Source organism: Cervus elaphus, chromosome 24 (assembly GCF_910594005.1).
Source record: "Cervus elaphus chromosome 24, mCerEla1.1, whole genome shotgun sequence".
Taxonomy (NCBI): Eukaryota; Metazoa; Chordata; class Mammalia; order Artiodactyla; family Cervidae; genus Cervus; species Cervus elaphus.
The window spans coordinates 58788547-58809520 of record NC_057838.1 but is presented as its reverse complement, the minus strand read 5'-3'; the positions used below and the strand labels follow the sequence as shown (position 1 = coordinate 58809520).

General features: G+C 52.6%; 1 protein-coding gene and 1 pseudogene across 3 annotated transcripts in view; both read left to right on the top strand.

The window, feature by feature from the left end:
* PRKCD (protein kinase C delta) overlaps positions 1–13924 on the top strand; it is a 30488-nt gene extending 16564 nt beyond the window's left edge. For 2 of the 3 annotated variants that reach the window (XM_043886432.1, XM_043886434.1), the window contains 17 exons: positions 955–1088; positions 2199–2398; positions 3659–3719; positions 3886–4048; positions 4148–4179; positions 5327–5412; positions 5674–5803; positions 6356–6456; positions 7132–7225; positions 7412–7509; positions 7676–7849; positions 8178–8269; positions 8836–8898; positions 9661–9799; positions 9951–10139; positions 10738–10866; positions 13302–13924. In XM_043886432.1, the coding sequence (XP_043742367.1) occupies positions 974–1088; positions 2199–2398; positions 3659–3719; positions 3886–4048; positions 4148–4179; positions 5327–5412; positions 5674–5803; positions 6356–6456; positions 7132–7225; positions 7412–7509; positions 7676–7849; positions 8178–8269; positions 8836–8898; positions 9661–9799; positions 9951–10139; positions 10738–10866; positions 13302–13460 (2025 nt within the window). In that variant the 5' untranslated portion in view covers positions 955–973 and the 3' untranslated portion in view covers positions 13461–13924. Of the gene's footprint in view, positions 1–927; positions 1089–2198; positions 2399–3658; positions 3720–3885; positions 4049–4147; positions 4180–5326; positions 5413–5673; positions 5804–6355; positions 6457–7131; positions 7226–7411; positions 7510–7675; positions 7850–8177; positions 8270–8835; positions 8899–9660; positions 9800–9950; positions 10140–10737; positions 10867–13301 lie in introns of all 3 variants that reach the window. The other variant, XM_043886433.1, reaches the window with a different exon arrangement.
* A 4530-nt stretch (positions 13925–18454) lies between these two features.
* LOC122682917 lies at positions 18455–20117 on the top strand (annotated as a pseudogene).
* The last annotated feature ends 857 nt before the right edge of the window (positions 20118–20974 follow it).

Here is a 20974-nt window from a genome sequence, read left to right as displayed (position 1 = left end):
CTTTCCAGGTAGGCGAGAGGCGCCTGAACCCAAGGGGCTTGGGTTCAGAAGTGTCAGGCATACCGATCTGGGTGGGGCTTTTCACTACCCTGGTCCCAGACGAAATGGGGACTTAATTAGTAGAATCCCATCTTTAGGTTCTGCTTCATCCTCAGAATTTCAGTTTCCTGTAGGGAAGGTGGGGGTGATCATCTTGACCCTGGCTGTCTACTTGGGTGCTATGCTCAGTCGCTAAGTTGTGTTGGACTCTTTGTGACTCCATGGTCTGTAGCTCACCAGGCTCCTCTGTCCATGGGATTTCCCAGGCAAGAATACTGGAGTGGGTTGCCATTTGCTTCTCCAGGGGATCTTTATGACCCAGGGATCAACTTGTGTTTCCTGCACTGTAGGTAGATTCTTTACCACTGAGCCATCAGGGAAGCCCTGTCTGCCTAGGTAGTTATGAGCAAACACCAAACTATGAAAACCAAGCAGGGCTGCAGGGGGCAAGGAGGATGGGGTACTGTCCTTCCCATCTTGGCTGCCACTGAGGTGCTGGAGCCCAGCATATACTCGGTACCTGCACATAGTAGGTGCCTAGCCATTGACTATTAAAGAAGGCATTGAATGACTGACTCTCCAAATAAATAAGGTGGAAGTCACAGGCTCACATGTCTCCAGGGCCCAGGTAGGATTTGGAGAGAAGTGTAAGCAGGGCTTTGAACTAGAGTGAACTGGCAGGGGTGCTCAACCAAGGGGGCGGTGCCAGCCAGATATTGCCCAGTGGGCCTGATGTTACACCTTCCAGTTTCATCAGGGAAGTCACAAATGTCGTCTTACGTAAAACTTAGTTTTAATATTGGCAACTAGGACTAGTGCTTTTAAGGACCATGTGGAAGCTCTGAGGGGAGTGGGAACCTGACCACCCTCCCTGGGCTGTGCCTACAGCCTGCCTCAGGTCTTCTGTCTCCGCAGCCCCACTGCAGGCCCCAACATGGCACCGTTCCTGCGCATCTCCTTCAACTCCTACGAGCTGGGCTCCCTGAAAGCCGCGGACGAGGCAAGCCAGCCCTTCTGTGCTGTGAAGATGAAGGAGGCTCTCAGCACAGGTAGGGCTGGAGGCTGGACCCCACCCATTTTGCAGTCACTGGCAACAGGGAATTGCCAGTGGGGCAGGGAATTCAGAGCCAGGAGGCAACGGCAGTGGAAGGAATTATCTTGTTCTAGAACGTTTGAGGGATCCTTCTCTTCCTTGTCCTCATCTCCCTGCCCAGCTCACCTGGCAGTGCAGGACAGTAGAAACTACTCACTGCCTATAGGACCTCCTGCACTGGCTACATGGAACCTTCTCTGGAGTCCAGAGCTTCTGGTTCCTCCCCATTGGTTGTTTTGCCAAGAATGGGCTCCTTGCAGGAGCTCCATGTGTCCATCTGTGCCAGGCCCTGTGCTGGGAACAGAGGACACTGCCATGCTCCAAGGCTGACCAGGCTCTGCCCTCATGGGGCTCACAGTCAGGTGGGGGAGCCAGACAGTGAATCTTGTGATAAGGAAATCCAGACGAGGTACCATCCCAGGCTGCAGTCAGGAAGGGCTTCCTGGAAGAAGCAGACATCTCACATCATTCCTGCTTGCTTCTGTCCTTGCCTGGTGAACCCTGGCTCATCCTTTAGGTCTCAGCTAAGCTGTCTCTTCCTTTAGGAAGCCTTCCCTGACCCTTAGGCTGGGGCAGGCCACCTGACCATGGGTAGGTCTAGACCCACTGACATTACTCTCTTCAGTCTTTTCACAGCTATGATTTAATATTCACTTGAGGGGTGAACTGATTCATGTCTCTGCCTAGAACTGGGGCTCTAGGACAGGCACATGACATGTCCAGTATCATGGCTGGTGTGTGGGAGCCCACAGCAGTATTCACTGAGTGAATGCATAAGGGAAGGCGACATCTAAGAGGGGCTGGAGGAAGAGGGTCACAGGAAAAGGAAATAGCAAGAACAAAGGCCCAGGGGCGCCCTCAGGGAACGGCCAGTGTTTCTGTGTTCTGGAATAGATCATGAGTGAGATGGTGAGGCGTGCAGAGCACAGTCGTGAGGGCTGAGGCATGGCGACCTGGGCCCTTGGGGAGAGAGCAGGCAGATTCCGCAGGATGCAAGGCCATGGGGAGGTCAGGGAGGGAGGGGCGGAGGGGCCCTCGCCCGACCTCTCCTGCCGGCCCACTGCAGAGCGCGGGAAGACGCTGGTGCAGAAGAAACCCACGATGTACCCCGAGTGGAGGTCCACGTTCGACGCCCACGTCTACGAGGGCCGCGTCATCCAGGTCGTGCTGATGCGGGCCGCCGAAGAGCCGCTGTCCGAGGCGACAGTGGGTGTGTCCGTGCTGGCCGAGCGCTGCAAGAAGAACAATGGCAAAGCCGAGTTCTGGGTGAGGAGCGCAGCACAACATGGGTGGGCAAAGGGAGCGGGGAGGGCCAAGGGCACCCCAGGCTCCAGCCACCAACAACCTGGGTTTGAATCCTGGTCCTGCGAGTCATCAGATCCTTAGCTTCTCTGAGTCCGTTTCTGAATCTGTAAAAGGAGAAGCTGCTAAAGAGACCTACCTTGGGGTCAGTTGTTCGAAGGAATGAAAAGCTGAGGGTGAAGGGCTTACTGCAGCACCTGGCCCCCAGACAGCTCTCAAGAGAGCCCTCCTGATGTTGTGGCTGATTTTTTCCCTTTTAATTTTGCAAAGGCAGGATGTACAGAGTTAAACATCTCAAGCTGTCCAAAAGGGCAGCTCCTGGCTCCAACACCAGGCCCCAGGCCCCACTTCCCAGAGGCCCCCATTGTTCCCAGTTCTGTTTGGAATCTTCGCAGATATTCCAGGGCCAGGCAGGCACTGGGGAACACCAGTTACGATCTTCCACAGCAAAGGAGTGGGGAGCAGGATCATAGCCTGCCACTCACCTACCCAAACCTGGACTTTGCACCTACATGTGGCCGTGTGTCCCTTGTGGCCACAGGATCCCCATGCTGGCAGAGCATCCCTACCCCCTGGGGTTACACGTGGGCTCCTGCAGCCAAGATGCACCCCCCCCCCCCCAGGAAAGACCCTGTGACCATGGAGACTCTGCTCAGCCTCCAGTGAGGGGTGAAGGAACTGGCCAGGACAGAGGTTGACCTGGGGCTGCACCCAGTCTTGAATAATCAGGCAGAGACACCTCGTGTGTCTGTCCAGTGCCCCAGCGGACACAGTCGGGCTCCAGGTCTGGGGAAGCTGAGGGCCCTGCCCTGAGGACCAGCCAGTCTGTGTGAGGAGACTGGCCACAGAGAGAACCAGCACTGTTTCAGTGCGCGTGTGCCTATGTATATCTGGGGGGGCGGGGAGGGGTACCTACATTCTAAGATCCTTGTGAAGGGGGTGGCCGGGGTTGAGGGTGGGGAGTTTCCCTTCCCACTCTGTTCCCAGGGCCATGTGGCCAAGCTGGGTGTGGGCTGGATCCTTTCACTTCCCCAAATGTAATAATACCCCAGGATGAGGGTCGGGGCGGGGCTCAGGGGTGGGGCCCTGCCCACTCTGGGCAGACAGGTGGCCGGCCGGAGGCCAGGACTCCCTGGGCCTTGAGGGACCAACCATGGGGGCGGGTTCTGAGTCTGGCTTGGCCCAGGCCCGCCCTCATTGACTCCCCCACCCTCACCCCTGCAGCTGGACTTGCAACCCCAGGCCAAGGTGTTGATGTCAGTGCAGTATTTCCTGGAAGACGTAGGTAAGCCCCTCCCTACCTGGGCTGGGGATGGAGGTTCAGAGGCCAGAATGGAGGTTTAGGGAAGCACCTTCCATCAGTGGTCTGGCTGGGACTGCCCCGGGAGGGACTGAAAGGGTAAGGCCCCTCCCAAGGGCCAGGGTTGACTTCTCTACTCACTGGCCCCCAGATTGCAAGCAGTCTATGCGGGGTGAAGACGAGGCCAAGTTCCCAACGATGAACCGCCGTGGAGCTATCAAACAGGCCAAAATTCACTATATCAGGAACCACGAGTTCATCGCCACCTTCTTTGGGCAGCCCACGTTCTGCTCCGTGTGCAGAGAGTTTGTTTGGTGAGACTGGTTGTGCCCACCGGGGTGGGGCAGCGGGGAAGGAGGGCCCCCATCCCTGGCCTTTCCCATACTCACCCAGACTGGCCACTTGCCTTTCAGGGGTCTCAACAAGCAAGGCTACAAGTGCAGGCGTAAGTGTCTCCACGGCCCGGTGTGTATGCGCATGTGTGTGCACATGTGTGCCTGCGTGCATTCACAGCAAAGTCTGTGTCCCTGTGTTGGGATGGTGTGTCTGCATGAAGCCTGTGTGTGTGTTTGCGTGTGTGGTGTTCCAGGCGGGTGGGCGTGTGTGGACGGTAACTGCATCAGTGAGTGCCAGAGCTGGAGTGTCTCTTCCCAGCGTTTCGTATTCAGTGATGTCACGTTGGTGGCCTGAAAGAGGCCCCAGTGGAGTACCCACACAGAACCTGCCAGCACTGCACATCAGGGCTCTTTCCCCCCACCCCGAGAGGCTATCAGAGCTTTGCCAGTGCATCCCTGGCTACACATGTGCTCCTCTTTAGACCTGTGTACATCTGGGTACATGTGTAACCAGCACACCATGACGGTGCGTGCATAAGATGGTGTGGGCCACTGATGGTGAGCAGAGACTCTGGAGCCAGCCTGCCTGGGTCTGAACCCCAGCTCTGCCACTTCCTTGCTGTCAGACCTTAGGTACAGTTACTTAACCTCTCTGTGCCTCAGTTTCTTCATCTGTGAAATGGGGATAGTAGAGTCATTGTGAAGACCAGATGGGATAAAATACATAAAGCTGTGTTCTGAGTGTGAGTGGTGCACTGTAAGCATCCCGTGTAAGAAGTCTTGTCCTTCCTCCGCTGCTGTGCATGTGTGCCTGAGGGTCTCTGTGTAGGGGTGCATCTGTGTGTGTGTGGGAGGCGGGGTTAGAGGGTGAGAGAGCTTAGGAGCTGTGTGCCGTCCTGGACCACAACAAGGACTCCCCTGCTTCCAGTTCGCAGTGCCAGCCCCACCCCATCCTTCCCTTCTGCCCCACTCCCTGCCCACCGAGACTCCTTGAGCCTTCCCTAATCTCTGAGGACTCCCCACCCCAGATCAGCCTGTCCTCCTTGCCCCATCCTTCCCAGGCTCCTCCCACAGGGACTGGCGGGAGGAGAGAAAAATCAAGCTCCGGGGCCGAGGCCTCTGTGGAGTGAGGGTGTGGGTGGTCGGGGAGAACGGTGGCTTTGTGTAGAGGGCAGGACTGGGCCGGCGGGCGCCAGCTCACAGACTCTGCCCTTCCTGGGCCTTCCCGTCCCCCTCCTGGGCCTGTGCCTCCTCAAGAATGTAATGCTGCCATCCACAAGAAATGCATCGACAAGATCATCGGCCGGTGTACAGGCACTGCAGCCAACAGTCGGGACACCATAGTGAGGCTGGGCCCAGGGCAGGGGTCGGGGGGTGGCGGGGATCCAAGCTGTCCCCACCCCTTCCCTGTCGGGTCTCCCTTCCTCCCTGTTTTCCTTCATCCTTCCTTCTCCTGGGTTGACCCCTGGGATCCCTGGATTTCCCATTCCCTATGGGGCCCTCTTGGGAAATCTACCATGTGTGGGGTTGGGTTGGGGAGAGTTAGTGGGGAGGAAGGGGCTGGAGCTGGCATGTGAGCTTTGACCTGTGACCCTGCATCCCAGTTCCAGAAAGAACGTTTCAACATCGACATGCCGCACCGGTTCAAGGTTTATAACTACATGAGCCCCACCTTCTGTGACCACTGTGGCAGCCTGCTCTGGGGGCTGGTGAAGCAGGGATTAAAGTGTGAAGGTGCATGCGGCGGGGGCGGGGGTGGGAAGGGTGGGAACCATGACCAGCTGAGGTTGCCTTTGCTGCCTCACTTGGGGAATCTCACGTGGGTGAGGCCTCCTGGCCCTTCCCCACTGGCCCAACCGACTACCCTTTACTGCTGTGAGACCATCAGAAGGTGGCCCCACTGCTCTAAGCTCCATGTCTTCCATTATAAAACGGGGCTTAGAGTCAAGTTGGCCCCAGTCACTTAGAAGAACGGTGCTGAAGGTGCTCAGTTGGAGGGGCCTGTCTCAGCAGCTTAAAACACGCTCCTCACTGGCCCTCTCCTGACCTCCAGCTTCACTGTAGCAAGAGACCTCTGGAGGAAAAGGGACTTCTCTAGTTTGTCCCAGACATTTGTTTTTTATTTTTTAAGTAAGAAAAGATTTGTGGTGATGATTTCAGATACATCTTTTTCTAAAGGCAGGAAACCCAGCAGACCTTGCCCTCCTTTCTCCTCCGTCCCTCCCCGCCCTACTGGCTGCCAGCCTGGGCCAGAGCCCTGATGGTCTGCTTCTCTTCCCACCACAGACTGTGGCATGAACGTGCATCACAAGTGCCAGACGAAAGTAGCCAACCTCTGTGGCATCAACCAAAAGCTCTTGGCCGAGGCCTTGAACCAAGTTAGCCAGGTGGGCAGGCACTGTGGGGAGCTTGGACAGAGGGTCTTGGGGTTGGGGACCAGTCCAGGCTCATGCTCACTCCTGGGGGGTGAACTGCAGTGAGGGGCATTTATACCTAAGACCCCACTTCTGAAAGACCCATTTCAAGGTCTGGCCATTAGAAAGTGGTGGGCTTGTTCTCTTAAGATATTAGTTATTCAAGCAGTGCTCTGAGGGTGAACCTGGAGGACTGCAAGTTTGGAACTCTTGGAACTAAAGCCTTTATATGTTTATGTTTTGTGTGTGTGTGTTTGGGTATGTGGGTGAAGCTTGAAGGATGTCACAAAACTTTAAAATTGTAGAATCTATCACAAGTGAAGGAAAACAACCACCACAACAAAAAATAAGTCTAGGTTCTATTAAGTGGTTGGGTGGGTAGGATTCAATTTCCAAAACTTTTGTTTGTAACCAGTGCCTTTCAGACCTCCAAGGCATCTCTGTGCTAGAAGTGTGTGTATGTGTGTCTCTGTGTGTACTCTCTTGCTCACATGCACCACCTAGGCGTCCTGGGCTCTGCCCCTCGCTGTCCCCCATTGGTATTGAGGGTGGAGTTATGGATGGTTGGGGTCCTCCCTCTGGGTTGGGAGTTCTGACCATGCTATGACCTCTGGGTGCCTCCCCCCCAACCCCCACCTCCTCCTCCAGAGATCTTTAAAGAAGGAATCAGAGGCCCAAGAGACTGTTGGGATCTACCAGAATTTTGAGAAAAAGCCAGGAGTCTCTGGAGATGATGTCGCAGGTAAAGCTATGCCCATGCCTTCCAAGAAGGCCCCTCCCCTCCCCCGCCAGCATGGGACCCTGTCTCCCCACACAGTCGAACGTGCCTGTAGAGGAGGCCCCTCCGTTGGGAGGGATCCAGCAGGGCAGGGCCACCCTCTGGGCCTCCGGGCAGAGACCAGAGTCGGAAGCGGCCATGTCTCGGCAGAAACTGGGACCTACGGCAAGATCTGGGAGAGCAGCACCAAGTGCAGCATTGACAACTTCACCTTCATCAAGGTCCTGGGCAAAGGCAGCTTCGGGAAGGTGAGAGCCCCATGGCCCCGGGGCAGGCAGCCTGAGCCACCTGAGCCCAGAATCCCGGGGACGCCTGCTTCCCACCCTCCCTGTCTGCTTCCCGGTGGGGTGGGGCCACGCACCCTGGACTTGGTTCTGGCCCTCCCCCGCTCAGCACCCCTGTTACATCCATCAGGTGCTGCTCGCAGAGCTGAAGGGCAAAAAGGAATTCTTCGCCATCAAGGCTCTCAAGAAAGACGTGGTCTTGATCGATGACGACGTGGAGTGCACCATGGTGGAGAAGCGTGTGCTGGCGCTCGCCGGGGATCATCCATTTCTCACCCATCTCTTCTGCACCTTCCAGACCAAGGTGCCTGGCCCACCCACTGTCAATGCCCCTGGCCCACAGCCCTCCTCAGTTGCTCAGCTCAGGGCCGCATCTCCCGTTGAGACTCGCCAGAACAGGGCCCCTTCTTCTTCCTCAGATCACTTAAGGCAGGGCTGAGTTCCCCCGTCCTCAGATGTCTCCGGGCAGGGCCATTCTTCCCCCCGCAGGTCCCCCAGGGCAGAGTTGTTCCCTGCTTCCTGTTAGGGCCTGCCCCTGGTGATCCTGTTAGGGTGCCTGCCTTTGCTTTCTGTCCCTCTGCTCACCATCCTCCCCCCACTCACCCCCACTCACCCCACTGTCCCCACTGCAGGACCACCTGTTCTTTGTGATGGAGTTCCTCAATGGGGGCGACCTGATGTACCACATCCAGGACAAAGGCCGCTTCGAGCTCTCCCGTGCCACGTACGTGAGGCCCCATGGGGGGAAGAGCCCTCTGCCCGCCTGCCTTCCATTCCTTCTCCTTGGCCCCTGGAGAAGCTAGGCTGGGCTGGAGCTGGGGTTGGAGAGACTTGGGGTGGCCAGGGCCATCCCCCGCCCGGTGTGGGAAGCCAGGGGTGGTGGGTGAGCTGTGGCTGGGAACCCAGCCTGGTCATATGCCAGATCCTGTCCCCTCCTTGGGCCTCAGCCAGGTGGGGATCTTGTTCAAGGCAGGACCCAGGTGGGTGGCCCTTAAACCTGCATGCACCGCTAAACTGTGTGTGTGCACATAGGCATATCTGTATAAATGCATACACTCTTAGGACAGAGAATGGTCTCCTTTGGAGCTTTTTCCTTCTTAATTTTTTTTCCTGTCTTGGCTACCAGCCCCTACTTGCCCGACACAAGATGTACTTGATGAGGCCCAGGTTGTCTGTGAAGTTATGCGCAGCATTTCCTGTCCCTGGGGGGACAGAAGAAGACCTAGGGAGAAGCAGGGGCTGCTCACAGAAATCTCAGGACACTGTATGTGTGTGTGTTGTCTCATCCAGGTTTTATGCGGCTGAGATAGTCTGTGGACTACAGTTTCTGCACCAGAAAGGGATCATTTACAGGTGCGGGGATCGGGAGATGGGGGGTGTTTAGGAGGGGAGGCCCCAACCCCATCATATCCTCTGAAGTGCTCTGAATGGGGCCCGGTCCAGCTGTGGCCCCATCTCTGCATGGAGTCGGTCTTTTAGTTGGGTATTTGCCTAAACCACCTACTCCATTGCTAGAATTCCTTGTGGCCCCTTAGCTGAGGCTGGCACAGCTCCAGGGACTGGGAACTCCCCAAGCATACTCAGTGCCAGGCAGGGAGCGCAGCACTGACTGGTATGGTGTCTCCCTCACTATGGAGTCTCCCTCTAAAGCCCCATCCGAGCACTCTGAACTTCCACCCATAGGGACTGGTTTCATAAATTCTCACCCAACAAATGACAGTCCTATCCTGCCATTCATATGTATCTATGCCAAAGGATGAGGCCGGACTCTGTGCTGTTGTGGGATGATGCCACGGGATGTCGTCAAGTGGAAAACCAATCCATGGGACAGTGTGTGCTGAGTACTAGGGTCCAGGTTTTAAAAGGTGGTGTGAGATGCACATTATAACATGCAGTCCATGCCTAGACTCACTCTAGGGAAGTAGGATGGTATGTGTCGAACACACAGTAGTCAGCTTGCAGGAAGCACTTGTATTTAGCACTTCTTTGCCCTCCTCTTCCTCATTCCCCCATCCCTGTGGGAGAATGCTAGACTACCAGTGGGGACATGGGAGGGAGCTGCCTGGAGGAGGGGAGTGGGCCCTAATGACTAGTCCTCCTGTCCTTTCCCCGCAGGGACCTCAAGCTGGACAATGTGTTGCTGGACCACACCGGCCACATCAAGATTGCCGACTTCGGCATGTGCAAGGAGAACATGTCCGGGGACAAACAGGCCAGCACCTTCTGCGGCACCCCTGACTACATCGCCCCCGAGGTGAGCGGCACCCTCCCAGCCCCGGCCAACACCTTGCCTCCACAGGGCGGGCGTGACTGGTGATGTCTGAGCCGCAACTGGGAGGCTGAGGAGATCCGGCCGGGGCTTGTATTCCGGGGCCCCCTCAGCTCCGACACTTTGTCTGCTCCAGATCCTTCAGGGCCTGAAATACTCGTTCTCCGTGGACTGGTGGTCCTTCGGAGTCCTTCTGTACGAGATGCTCATTGGTCAGTCCCCCTTCCATGGTGATGATGAGGACGAACTCTTCGAGTCCATCCGGGTTGACTCACCGTACTATCCTCGCTGGATCACCAGGGAGTCCAAGGACATCCTGGAGAAGGTGGGAGGCCCTGGGCGGGGCTGGCCAGGGTGGGGGCTGGCAGATACCAGGTCTTGGGAGTGCCAGAAGCCCCCTGTCTCAGGGATGGTGGCCTCACTGATGCTCTGGTCCTCACCCACCCAGGGGAGTCACCCTCCTGCTGCGATCCCAGGACCTCCTGTCTGGGTTCCCTGCGCTGAGTCAGTCTGGCATGGAAGTGACAGGCTTGGGGTCAGGAGATAGACGGACCCTAGGCTAAACTCTGAGTCTGTCTCCTTATCTACAAAATGAGGCTAGGAGAGAACCTTTCTCACAGACTTCTGGCAGGGGGGAAACATAAATGTGTGATGCTCAGGCCTGTGCCAGGCAGACGGTAAACACCCAGTAAATGACCACTGCTTTTACTCACAAATCCCACCAGCCGGAGTCCCAGCAGCCCCCATCCGTGCAGACTTGGGAGCAGAGACCAGAGAGGACTCCTCCACCCCAGAGGCTCTGGGGTGTGATGCCAGGCTGGGCCAGACTGGCCCGGGTACCCGTGGGCCTGCTTGGGGGTTTTCTGAGGAACCCGTTTCCTGCAGCCCTTGGGTGCTAACCAGGTTCCTTTGCTGGGTTGCAGCTGCTTGAACGGGACATAAACAAGAGGCTGGGAGTGACAGGGAACATCAAAATCCACCCCTTCTTCAAGACCATCAACTGGGTTCTGCTGGAGAAACGTGCAGTGGAGCCGCCCTTCAAGCCCAAAGTGGTACGTGATCCCACTCCAGTGGGGGCTGCCACTCCACATTGCCCCCTACTGCCTTCCTGGGTGGGCTCCTCCTGCTTTGCCCTTCCTCCCTCCTGCATCATTTACATGCTCTCCGCCTCTCCCTTCTTCTGATGAATCTGCTTTCCCAACCCTTCTGGCAGGCTGAGTCACAGCCTCTACCCCTGTGTTCTCATGGTCTCTCCTCGGTCAGTCAGTCATTCAACAAACATTTGGTAACAGTGGATCCAGCACCCTTTACCATACATTCTCTTTTATTTATTTATTTACGGTTACACTGAGTCTTTGTTGCGTCACGCAGGCTTTCTCAAGTTGCAGCAACGGGGGGCTGTTCTTTGTTGTGGGGCCTGGCCTCTTCATAGTGGTGGCTTCTCGCTGAGAAGCACAGGCTCCAGGCACACAGACCTCAGTAGTTGTGGTACACAGGCTTAGTTGCTCTGAGGCATTGTGGAATCTTCCCAGACTAGGGATTGAACCCATGTCCCCTGCCTTGGCAGGTGGATTTTTATCCACTTCGCCACCAGGGAAATCCAACCATACATTCTTTAACACCCACTGTGTGCAGGGGAGTATGCTTTGGTAATCAGAGTTAAGGCCTCCCTCCCTCCATCTATTCATCCACCCATTCAATCCATTTTGCCATAAATATTGAAAATGCTGAGTGCCTTCTGAGTGCAGAGCACTGAGCTGGGCTGCATGCACAGCCGAGTGGGAGGCCCAGCCCCAGAACTGGAGGACCCCAGCTCCTCAGAGAGATAAGAACTTGCATGCTGGTGATCATTTATGATAAAAGACATCAGTATGAGAGATGTCACAAGGCCACACACGATCAGTTGCCATGAGGATCTGGCGGCAGGAGCCAGGGTCCCGAGTTTGGAGTAGGTCTGAGAGGAAATGGGATGTGGGCAGGGCTGAGGAGGCTCGGCCAGGCTGGGGCCAGATGCTTTCCAAGGAAAGCAGGGTTGCTGTACATAACAGCCTAGAATCTAGAGAAGCCGCCAGGAGCAAGCAGGAGAGCAGAGGCAGGCTGGGCTTCTCAGAAGTCGGACGCCAAGGCCCTTCTCTGATCACAGCTCTTCCCTCCCTTCCTTTGTCTCTCCTTTCCTCCTCCTCGCTCCTTGAGGACACTGTTCCCACCTGGCAGCCTGTGTAACGTGCTCCAGTGTTTGTGTCTTAAGACCGCAGAGAACTCCCCCAACTCCAGGGACCTCAAACTCGCCGCCTCCTGCACTGGGCACATTACTACCAGGCAAGGCAGGAATATCCCACAGCCTGCGTTTAGTGTCATGCTTTTGACAGAAAGAGGGATGGACTGATTTTAAACAACACCAGGCATATGTGCTAATCAGCAGCAATCCCTCTCGGAGGGAAGAGGTGGGGCCTGTGATGAGCTGGCCAAGGGGTTTCAGCACCAAGAGTGGACAGACCTGCCAGGAAACTGGCCTAAACTGCTCTGCTCTGTCAGTTTTTCAAAGAAGCCAGGAACCTGGATTTTTTTTTTTTTTTTTTTATTGGCTGAACCACACAGCACATGGGATCTTACTTTCCCAACCAGGGATTGAACCTGTGGTTTTGAGAAGTCCCAAAAACTTGATTTTGATGTCATATTGCCTAATTTAAAAATATTGGCTCAGGAATTTCCTGGCAGTCCAATGGTTAGGACTCTGAGCTTTCACTGCCTAGGGCCCAGGTTCAATCCCTGGCTAGGGAACTAAGATTCCACAAGCCACGTGGTGCGGCCAAAAAAAAAAATTGGCTCAAATGCTATTGAAACTAATGGCTAGTCAAAATGGTTGTACCTGCAACTCAGTTTGGCCTGAGGGCCACCAGCTTGAGACCTCTTTCTATCACACTTTCACTGTACCCTGAGAAGCAGAGTTGGCAGACTTTTCCTGTGAACAGCCTGATAGAAAATACTGTAGGCTTTGCAGGCCAGATAGTCTCAAAGTGGCCATAGATGTTGCCATAGACACAGCAGCATATCAGTTAATAGGCATGGTTGTGTACTAATAAAACTTTATTTATTGATGCTGAACCATTGAATTTCATTTAATTTTCACATGTCATGAAATTTTATTCTCCTTTTGTTTTTTTTCCTGAACATTTAAAAATGCAAAATCCAGTCTGAGCTTGTGGGACCTACAGAAACAGTCAGTGGGAGGGGTTTGGCCCAGGGCTGTATTGCCTGCTTGGGCAAATGCCCACCTTTCCTCCTCCAGGCCCCCTGCTGGCTTCCCTCAGCCCCTTGGGTGACAGCATCCCCCTTCCAGCAGAGAGGCTCCCTTTTCTGTTCTCAATAAAGATGGCTCTGCTTGGCCCAGCCCAGCAGGGATTCTGGCCCCAGGGGTGGGTCCCTGGAACCTCAGGAACCTACGCCCTTTGAGTCCTGCTTACACACCCCTGCCCTCTGCTTGCAGAAGTCACCCGGAGACTACAGCAACTTCGACCAGGAGTTCCTAAATGAGAAGCCGCGCCTCTCCTACAGCGACAAGAACCTCATCGACTCCATGGACCAAACAGCATTTGCTGGCTTCTCCTTCGTGAACCCCAAATTTGAGAGGCTCCTGGAAAACTGAGGTTCCCGAACGTGTGCCCCAGAAACCCATCCCAGCCTGGGAGCCTGGGTCAGCCAGCACCGCCTGCCGACCCGGCAGCGCAGGTGGGGCCCACACTTCATCGGCACCTGCCTGCCCCCCACGATAAGCAACTGTGCAGTTGTCGTGATTTCTGCTGCTGCCCGCCCCCCGTATCCCCCAGAGGGGCCTCAGCTCCTGTCCAGCTGGGCTTTCATGGTACTTCCTCTGTGAATTGTGTGTGAATTTGCTTTTCCTCTGCCCTCAGAGGGAAATTGTAAATCCTGTTTCATGACTTGAATGTAGTTATCTATTGAAAAATATATATATTATATATATATTATATATATATATGCACATACATATATATATATATATATAGGCTGTATATATTGCTCAGTAGAGAAGAAATGTGGGGGACTGGTGATATGTTGATCTTTTAAAATATATATATTATATATATATGACACACACCCTCCCGACCTCCTACCCCCTCTCCAGAAGAAAAAGGAGCACAAAGTGTTTGAACCACCAGGTGCTTTGATTTGTCTGTCTAAATAAACACCAAGTGGTACCAACCTGGCTGATGGGACACATTTGTCCCAGGAAGCTGGTGGCTGCTGCTTCCACTTCCGGCAGCTGTCGTGGACGCTAAACCTAGCTGTTAACTGCAGATGCAGAACCCCTGGGCTTTCATGCAAATGTGTTTGTATTTATGGGTTTCCTCTGGCTCCAAAGCTGGGGGCCAAAAGCAGAAAACTTTTCTGGGTGGCTGAGGGAGCCCCAGTTGTCTCTTTGGGGTGATGGGACCAGCTGCAGAAAGTCCATCTCAGAAGAATGAGGGGCAAGCGTGGAAGAGCAGGACAGTGCAAGGGCCAGCCAGAAGACGTGAGCAAAGGTGGCGAGGCCAGCCTAGACTGGGGAGGAGAAGAGGGGAGAGGAAGGAAATACAGCTCAGACTTCAGGCAGATGTGGATTCAAATCGCAGAGGAGCCAAAAGATGTGGCTTTTCAGATGTCACTTAATCATCCAAAATCTCCGTTTCCTCATCTGTACAATGGGCCTGAGTTATTCAGTTTAACTCCTCAAGTTTGTCCCCACCCTTGCCACAGAGGAGTCTGTGTCTGAGTTCTAGAATCTATTCCCCAGGAGCCCTGGGGACAGGGAGGGGAGCCAGGTAGGTGAAAAAAGTGAGAAAATGCCGAGTGGCTGGGTCGGGGTCGAGAGCCTTGCCCCAGTGTGCCCTCGTGCAGCCAGGAAACGGGGGGTGGCTGCTGCCCCCGAGCCTGCAGGCCTGTGTCCCCACCACCTCAGTGGCCTGCTCTCGGCTTCCTGTTTCTTCCCGTCTGTCTCTCTCTGGGCACAGGCCTTGGGGAGGGCCCGCCCTCCAGTCCTTCAGGTCCAGCGCCCCCAGCCCTGGTCCCTGGTGGTAGGTGAGGTCCCCCCAGAGCCTGATTGGCTGGCCCCGGCAGCCAAGCAGCTGGCTTCCAGCAAGTTTATTTTCTGAGCTGAGGTACAAGTTTCCACAGCTGGAGAGGAGTCGGATATGGAGGGGGGCTGGTGCTGGCCAGGGAGGGGGCTGGGGGGTGTCGAACCTTCCCTGGAGAGACCAAGCGTCCCCTTCCCCCCTCCCCCCACCTGCCATCTTCTCAGGAAACGCTTGAGTCCCTGCTGTGCGTCCAGAAGTGGGGCTTTGTCCCCTTGGGCTCACAATCAGGTCGGGGAGACATTGGGTGACAGGGGCTGTGCTGGGGCACGCTGGGGCTACGAGGGCCCAGAGGAGGAGCCTAGGGACCCCTGCTGCCCAGGCCCCAGACAGCCTTGGGTTGGTTCAGAGTGAGTTTAGAACAGAAATACAGTTGGTGTGTGAATTCAGAGCCTCTCACCACCTTTCTGTAGCTCCAAGGTGGGGCCGTGCACCCAGACCCCATTTCCTCCAGCGTGGGCTGGGGGAATAAGTAGTTTTTCAGCCAGAGGCAGTGGAGGGTGGCAGGAAGAATGGGAGTGTGTGTTTAGTCCGCCACCCACACACTGTAACGGCCATGAGTTTCTTCGGTGGGCCTCAGTTCCTCATCTGTAAAATGGCACTATTACTCCCTGCTGCCTCGTGGAGATCCTGGCTCTGAGGGACCCCCTGGAGACTGATGCTGAGTACCCGGTGGTCCTGGGCGAAGCCTAGGAGACAGAAGAGCAAGCTACTGGAGATGCTGCAGAACTGCCTGGAAAGCCGTGCAGCTCCAGACCTGTTCCCAGAGTTGGGCAGGCATCAGGCCTGCCTGGAGGCCCAAGAAATGCCTATAGTGGCTGGGCCCAGAGTCACACTTTCACTGGGATCGGGGGTCTGGAAACAGGCAGACAGCCCTCCACTTGTCAAGTAGGTTTGCTGGCAGAGCAGCAAGCTCTGGTCCCACCTCAAATGTGTAGCAGGCCTCACACTCATGCCGAGCAGACTAACACAGATGCAGGAGGTCCTGGGGGCAGGGGCAGGGCTCTGTCACATGCCCCTGGTTTCAAACCCTGCACGTCCCTAGCTGTGTGACCTCAGTATGTGACGGCCTCCTGGAGCTCCAGTTTCCTCTCCTGTAAATCGGGGATAGAGGCAGACTGTGTTTGGTTGCGCCTCACTTTAGTGCACTCTGTGACATCATGTTCTTTACAAATGTAAGGTCTGCAGCAACCGTGCATGGAGCAAGTCCATCAGTGCTGTTTCTCCAATGGCAGTTGCTCACTTTGTGTTTCTGTGTCACATTTTGGTGATGTTCTGGATATTTCAGATTTTTAGATAATTATTATATCTGTTATGGTGATCAGTGATCTCTGATGTTACTATCGTAATTGTTTTGCAGTACCACAAACTGCACCCATATAAGAACTTAACCTGTAATGCTATGTGTGTTCTGACTGCTCCACTGACTGGCTATTCCCCCATCTCTCTTCCTTTTCTTGGCCTCGCTATTCTCTGAGACACAACAGAATTGTGTTGTTGTTGTTTTTTAAACATATTTTCTTTTAAAAAAATATTATTTATTTTTGGCTGCGCTGGGTCTTGGTTGCAACACTCAGGATGTTTTTTTGCATTGCACGGGCTCAGTAGCTGTAGCGTGCAGGCTTCGTTGCAGGTATGTGGGATCTTAGTTCTCTGCCAGGGATCAAACCCATGTCCTCTGCATCGGACGGCAGATTCTTAACCAGTGGACCACCAGGAAAGTCCCAGGACACAACAGTTTTGAAATTAGTCCAATTAACAACCCTTCAGTCACTTCTAAATGTTCAAGTGAAAGGAAAGAGTCACACATTCCTTTAAATCTAAAGCTAGAAGTGATTAAGGTCAGTGAGGAAGGCATGTGGAAAGCTGAGACAGGCTGAAAGTTGGGCCTCTGGCCAGTTAGCCAAGTTGGGAATGTAAAGGAGTTCTTGAAGGAAATTAAAAGTGTTAATCCCGTGACTGTACAAATGATAAAGTGAAACAGTCTTACTGCTGATGTGGAGAAAGTGTTAGTGGTCTGGAAAGAACATCAAACTAGCCATAGCATTCCTTTAAGCCAAAGCCTAATCTACAGTAAAGTAAAGTAAAGTGGAGTCGCTCAGTCGTGTCCGACTCTTTGAGACCCCATGGACTGTAGCCTACCAGGCTCCTCTGTCCATGGGATTTTCCAGATAATAGTATTGGAGTGGGCTACCATTTCCTCCTCCAGGGAATCTTCCTGACCCTGGGATCCAACCTGGGTCTCCCGCATTGTAGATAGACGCTTTACCATCTGAGCCACCAGGGAAGTCCAATCTAGAGTAAGGCCCTGAAAAAAAAGGGAAAGTGTTAGTTGCTTCCCTTGTGGCTCAGCTGGTAAAGAATCCTCCTGCAATGCAGGAGGCCTGGGTTTGATCCCTGGGTTGGAAAGATCCACAAGAGAAGGGAAAGGCTACCCACTCTAGTATTCTGGTCTGAAGAATTCCAAGGACTGTCTAGTCCATGGGGTCGCAAAGAGTCGGACACGGCAGCGACTTTCACAGTCAGTCGTTCAGTCATGTCCGATTCTTTGGGACTCCATAGACTGTAGCCTGCCTGGCTCCTCTGCCCATGGGATTCTCGGGTCTCCTGCATTGCAGGCAGATTCTTTACCATCTGAGCCGCCAGGGAAACCCAGAGTAAGGTCCTGTCTTCAGATCTGTGAAGGCTGACAGAGGTGAGCAAGCTGCAAAAGAAAAGGTTGAAACTAGCAGAGGTTGGTTTACAAGGTTTCAGGAAAGAACTTTCTCCAAAGAAGTGCAAGGAGAAGTAGCAAGGGCTGCTGTAGAAGCTGCAAGTTATCCAGAAGAGAACCAAGATAATTACTGAAAGTGATTACATTAAACAACTGGTTTTCATTGTAGATAAAACAGCCTTATCTTGGAAGAAAATCCCATCGAGAACATTCATAGCTAGAGAGAAGTCGTTGGCTGGCCTCAAAGTTTCAAAGGACAAGCTGACTCTTATTAGGGGCTATTGCAGCTGGTGAGATTAAGCCAAAGCCAGTGCTCATTTACGTTTGCAAAAATCCTAGGGCCCGTAAGAATGATGCTAAATCTACTCTGCCTGTACTTTGTAAATGGAACAATAAAGCTTGGATGATAGCACATCTATTTACAACATGGTTTACTGAACACTTGAAGCATATTGTTGAAACCTACTGCTCAGAAAAAAAGATTCCTTTCAAAATATTACTGCTTATTGACAATGTACCTAGTCACTCAAGGCTTCTGATAGATATGTACGAGATTGATGTTGCTTTCATTCCCACTGAAACAACATCCCACCTATGAACCAAAGAGTAATTTTGACTTTCAAGTCTTATCTTATTAAAAATTACCTTTCAGGGACTTCTCTGGTGGTACAGAGGATAAGAATCCACCTGCCAGTGCAGGGGACACAGGTTCAATCCCTGGTCCAGGAAGATTCCACAAGCCATGGAGCAACTAAGCCCACATGCCACAATTACTGAGTCCGTGTGCTCCAACTACTGAAGCCCGTGTACCTGGAGCCGGTGTTCCACAACAAGAAAAGTGACTGCAGTGGGAAGCCTGTACACCTCAGTGAAAGAGAAGCCCCTGCGCACTGCAACTAAGCAACAAGGACCCAGCACAACCAAAATAAAATTTAAAAGGGAAAAAGAAATACCTTTCATAAGGCTATAGCTGCCACAGATAGTGATTCCTCTGATGGATCTGAAAATTGAAAACCTGCTGGAAAAGATTTACCATTCTAGATGCCATGTGATCCATGGGAAGAGGTCAGAAAACATCAACATTAACAGGAGTTTGGAAGAATTTGATTCCAACCCTCATGGATGACTTTGAGTGGTTCAGGATTTCCCTGGAGGAAGTCATTGCAAATGTGGAAATCACAGAAGCCCCAGAAGTAGAGCCTGAACACGTAACTGAATTGCTGTAATCTCATGACAAAACTTTAAATGAACAAGGAATTACTTCTTATGGACAAGCAAAGAAAAGTGGTTTCTTGGAACAGAATCTACTCCTGGTGAGGATGCTGTGAAGATTGTTGAAAGGATTTAGAATGATATTACATAAACGAAGTTGATAAAGCAGTGGCAGGGCTTGAGAGAACCGACTCCAAGTTTGCAAGAAGTTCTACTGTGAGTAAAATGCTATCAAACAGCACTGTGTACTACAGAAAAATTGCTCATGAACAGAAGAGTCATTTGATACAGCAAACTTCATTGCTGTCTTATTGTAAGAAATTGCCACTAGGCCGCCCTGACACCATGCTGGCCACCAGTACCATGACGATCTGGACTTCGGAGCACAACTTTGACCACCCATGGGAAACTGTTACAACAGCTGCAGTTCAAACCCTTTGAACCTGAGTGTGGTTGGAGTTGATGTACTGGACAGACACATAGATCCCTCTGGAAAGTTGCACAGTCATAGACTTCTCAGCACAGAGTGGGGACTGCCTTCCATTGTGAAATCTATTATTGGTGCAGCAAGGACCAAAACATCTGTGCAAGAATATTCTGTAGTGGATCCTGTAGAGAAAACAAAGGAATTTAAATCTACAAATATTTCACTTACAAATATGGTTTGAATAGATGGGAGACTTACATACAAACCACATCCTCAAGACTCAGAAAAACTATTTTGACTCATAAAGCCATAATTACCGTGAAAGGAGTCAGTCTCAGCCATTACCTTGAAGGGCTGATGGCAAGTATGATATCATCAAATGCTAATAAAGGCCAAGAAGAAATGGAGTGGGTAATGCGTAAATTAAATGCTGAAATTGAGGAACTGACAGCTTCAGCAAGAGGAAGCATATGGACACCAATGGCAGTAGCAGCAGCATTTGGGGAGAAATGATAATGGAAGTTGATACACAGCACCCAGTTCCCCAGCTCTACAAGCTGGCAGTATATTTGTTATTTAAAAAATACAGCTATTTTAGGTAGAATTTTTTTTTAATAAGTTGAAGAAAAGCTATGTGACTTCATCAAAGCAAAGAGGTGCAGGGTTTCTAAATAAAAGGGATCAGCTGAAAAAAAAATTGCCACAGCTTCCTCAGTCTTCAAGCTGCCAACACCTTGATCTGTCAGTGACCACCAACATTGAGGCAAGACCCTCCACCAGCAAAAAGATTATGAGTTGCTGAAGGCTCAGATGATGGCTAGCATTTTTTAGCAATAAAGTACTGTGTAAGTGAGGTATATACATTTTTAAATTTTTAAATTATTTTGTTATTATTTTACCTTCTGGCCTTGAAGCACGGCATGGGGGATCTTACTTCCACAACAAGGGATAGAACCCATGCCCCCTGTAGTGGAAGTGTGGAGTCTTAACCACCGGACCACCACTGTACACTTTTTTCAGACCGAATGCTATTGCATACTTAATAGGCTACAGGATAATCTAAACACAACTTCTATGTGCACTGGGAAGCCAAAACCTTTGTGTGACTCATGCTTTATTTTGGTGTCCTGGAACCAAACTTGTAATATCGCCAAGTTATGCCTGTAACTATGATGCTGCTTGTGGACTAGGATGATTTCTGTAAGTGCATCCCGTGGGCTCCAGACACAGTAGATGCTTAGTAAATAGCAGCCTTGGTGACCCCTTCCCTTCAAGGGGATGAAAGTTGCTTAGGACAGCAGCCTGTCAGTTGCACATTGGAACCCCTGGGCCTTCTGACCAGATTGCAGGAGGACACCTTGGCAGTTTCAGTTAAAACCTAAAATGCACCCACCCCATGACTCAGCAGTCCCCCTTCCCAAGCAGTTACCCAAAGGAGACTCACCTAGAGGCCCTTGGAAACTGATCAGGATACCCACCACCTCATGGATTAATTGGGGAAAACCAGAAGCAAGCAGGACCCTCAACAGCTAGGGGTGGGTGGGGTGGTGGTTAAATACTTCCCTGATGTGGAAAGTGGTACAGGACAAGGGGATCGAGACAAGCAAGTTAGAGAACCATAATTTCAGAGTGATTCCACTCTGTGGTTCCATGTGCCAGCTTATGTGGTCACCCAAAAG